We start from the raw sequence: 2973 nt of genomic DNA on the forward strand, positions 1-2973 counted from the left end.
CTCCAATTTGTGTTCGACCACGTTTTTGACGAGGGGGCCACGCAGGAGGAGGTGTTCCAGCACACCACGCTCCCTCTGCTGGACACCCTCCTCGCTGGCTACAACTGCTCCGGTAAGTCCTGGCACACACCTGTGATCCCTGCAGGAGCTCCTGCCCCATCCATTCCCAGGCTGAGTGGGCTCAGCAGAGCCCTGGATTTAATTTGGAAGCTCCCATGCATCTTTGGGAATGGGGTGACATAACAGCAACCCAAAACCACACAGCCTGAAGCTGGGAGATGGGGTGGAGAGGGTGGATGTGGGGTTGGGGTAGAGGTGAGGCTGGGCAGGAGCTGTCCAGGCATTTCGAGGGACAAGGATCACTCGCTTTTGTCTGTCCTGGGTCAGGAAGGATGGGAAGAAATGTGGTGGATGCATGGGGAAAGAGCCCCTTGGCTTTGCCATCCCTTCCCACCCTGAATGGCTCCGTAGAGCCGGGTGTGACTGGGCCTGGCCAGCTCCCACAGCCCCTCGCTGCTGCTGCAGCCCCTGGAGCCGTTCCCAGCTGTTGGCAGCCGTTGGATGTCACGGGCACAGCGCGGGAGGAGCCCAGGGCTCTCCAGGCTCATCCTGTGCCAGGTGCTTGGACCAGGGGATGCTGTTCCAGCTCTCGGTGGTTCCTGAGAGCCACTGAAGGGCTGCCCCTGTCCCCAGGCCCCAGCACTGAGTGCTGCCTATGGGAGAAGGGCTGAGGCTCCAGATCAGTGTGTCCCACCCTGATGTGGAGGCTTCAAAGGAGGTGTTGGAAGATGGGTTAAAATAGAGGAATGACAAGGTCTGGAAGCAGAAATGCCTCGTGGGGAGAGCTGGGGGAAACAAGGCTGTCAGCTTGTCCCAGGGCAGGGTCAGAGGTGATGTGAGCATGGGAGCAGGGCTCATCTGGGGACTCGTTCTGTCCCTGCACTAGAGAGGCTGAAAGCAGGGAGGAAAATTGCCCTGAGGAGCAGTGGGGAAGGTTATGAGTTTTACCTCGTGTCTTGTCTGTGTGGGAAGCTCCTCTGCTCTGCTCTGCTCTCCTCTCCAGCCAGGACCCAACTTTCTGCTGCACCAGGTGAGGAATTATAGATCATTTCACCACCCACCCCTTCTCCTTCCAGTGTTTGCCTACGGTGCTTCAGGAGTCGGGAAGACCTACACCATGGTGGGCTCCAAGACCAGCCCCGGCATCGTGCACCTGGCCACGGTGGAGCTGTACAAAAGGCTCGAGGCCATGAAGGACAAGAGCTGGGAGGTCCTCGTCTCCTACCAGCAGGTTTGCTGTGGCCCAGCGTGTCCCCTCCTGCCTCAGGGTCCCCAGGGAAGAGATTTGGGGTTGATCCAGAGCCTGTAGTGCCACACTCAGGGTACCTGCAGTGTCCCCATCTGTGCGCGGGGTCCGCAGGGCAGCCTGACTGGAAGCAGGATCCCCCACCCAGTGGAGTGAACTGGTGCTGCTGGTTTCTGCCAGCCGGACCGCGGGGCTTTTCTCTTCCTTGCCATGCTCCACCAAGCACTGAGGGCTTCCTGGCTGGAAAGGCTGGAGAGGAGCGGGGTTGGGGGAACTGCTCACCAAAACTCTGGGAGCTGTCCCTGCCTTCCGAGCCCCATCAGCTGCTCCCAGGGGAATGGGGTCTGGAGGTGGGGTCAGGGGGGACCCCCAGTTGTGCCAGATCCTGCAGGGGTACCCAGCTCTTCTCCCAGCTCTCTGTCAGAGAACCAAACCTCAGCCTGACCTCGATTTCCTGCTCCAGGTGTACAAAGAGCATGTGTATGACCTGCTGGAGCCCCGGGGCCCGCTGAACGTCTGGGAGCAGCCCGGGAAAGGAGCCGTGACACAGGGTCTCTCCTTCCACCAGGTCTGGGCACAAAAAGGGCACAAAGGCTGGGACAGACTCATCTGCACCGGTGCTGAGAAGAGCTGGGAGTCCTGGGGACGGGGGGGTATGGAGGTGCCTCCTGGCTCCTGGCTGGCACAGACGTGGCCTTGAGCTGCCACGGGCCTGCAGAGCTGCCGGGTGCCTCGGCCCCAGTGCCCGGGGCTGCTCAGCCTCGGGGTGTCCGGCTGCTGTGTCCAGCGGCTGATCCGGCCCCTGCCCGTTCTCCCCCAGCCCACGTCACCAGAGCAGCTCCTGGACATGTTGGCCAAGGGCAACAAAAACCGGGCCCAGCGTCACACCAAGGCCGACGCCACCTCGTCCTGCTCCCACGCCATCTTCCAGGTGAGGGCTGCTGCCTCTGGGATCGCTGCCATTGCTGCTGGAAACGGGGCTGCGAAACTGCCAGGACCAGCATCCCAGGGCTGTCCCCCTGAGCACTGAGCTGGGAATTTCGCTCCCCAGGGGCTCTGTCCGTGTGCTCTCTGTTTTCTCGGTGCAAAGCTGCCAGTGGATTTCAATTCCAGCCAGGCCCTTGCCCGAATTCGCAGGGCTGTCACGGCTGCCAGGGCAGACGGAGGCTCAGGCTGTCACTTCAGCCCAAGCCTGGTGCCTCGGCCCTGGCTGCTTGCAGGGGAGGAGCTCAGGTGTCTGGATGCTTTTCCAGTCCCTCTGGACCTGACCAGCCTCACCCCTCTCTATCATCGAGCGTGGGAGATGCTGATTGTTCCCATAGCTGTCCCTTCCTGCCAGATCCCTTCCCTGGCTCTGCTCCTCGTGTCATCACCAGGTGTTTGGCTCGTCCTCACGACATGCCAGGTTCCTCTCCTGCTCCTGCCTCATCTCCCCACAGGAATCACTGTCCCTTCCCCTGGAAACACAGAGCCCTGTCCCTGCTGGGGGACAGCCCTGTCCCTGCTCCAGCAGCTGTGTGGAGCCACAGCCTCAGCCCCCTCTGTCCCCGCAGATCCAGGTGAAGCAGTGGGACCCTGCTGGCGGCCCCGCCGGGGATCTGCGCCTGGCCAAGCTGAGCTTCATCGACCTGGCAGGCTCGGAGCGAGTCTGGGGCCCTGCGGGCCGA

General features: G+C 61.9%; 1 protein-coding gene across 1 annotated transcript in view; it reads left to right on the forward strand.

The window, feature by feature from the left end:
- Positions 1–6: 6 nt before the first annotated feature.
- The window catches only part of KIF18B (kinesin family member 18B), a 3455-nt gene continuing 488 nt past the window's right edge, over positions 7–2973 (forward strand). Inside the window, exons 1-5 of the mRNA XM_017744750.1 lie at positions 7–112; positions 1137–1291; positions 1770–1874; positions 2127–2237; positions 2860–2968. Of these exons, the coding sequence (XP_017600239.1) occupies positions 1178–1291; positions 1770–1874; positions 2127–2237; positions 2860–2968 (439 nt within the window). The 5' untranslated portion in view covers positions 7–112; positions 1137–1177. The remainder of the gene's footprint in view (positions 113–1136; positions 1292–1769; positions 1875–2126; positions 2238–2859; positions 2969–2973) is intronic.

Source organism: Corvus brachyrhynchos, unplaced genomic scaffold (assembly GCF_000691975.1).
Source record: "Corvus brachyrhynchos isolate BGI_N302 unplaced genomic scaffold, ASM69197v1 scaffold479, whole genome shotgun sequence".
In the NCBI taxonomy this organism is placed as follows: Eukaryota; Metazoa; Chordata; class Aves; order Passeriformes; family Corvidae; genus Corvus; species Corvus brachyrhynchos.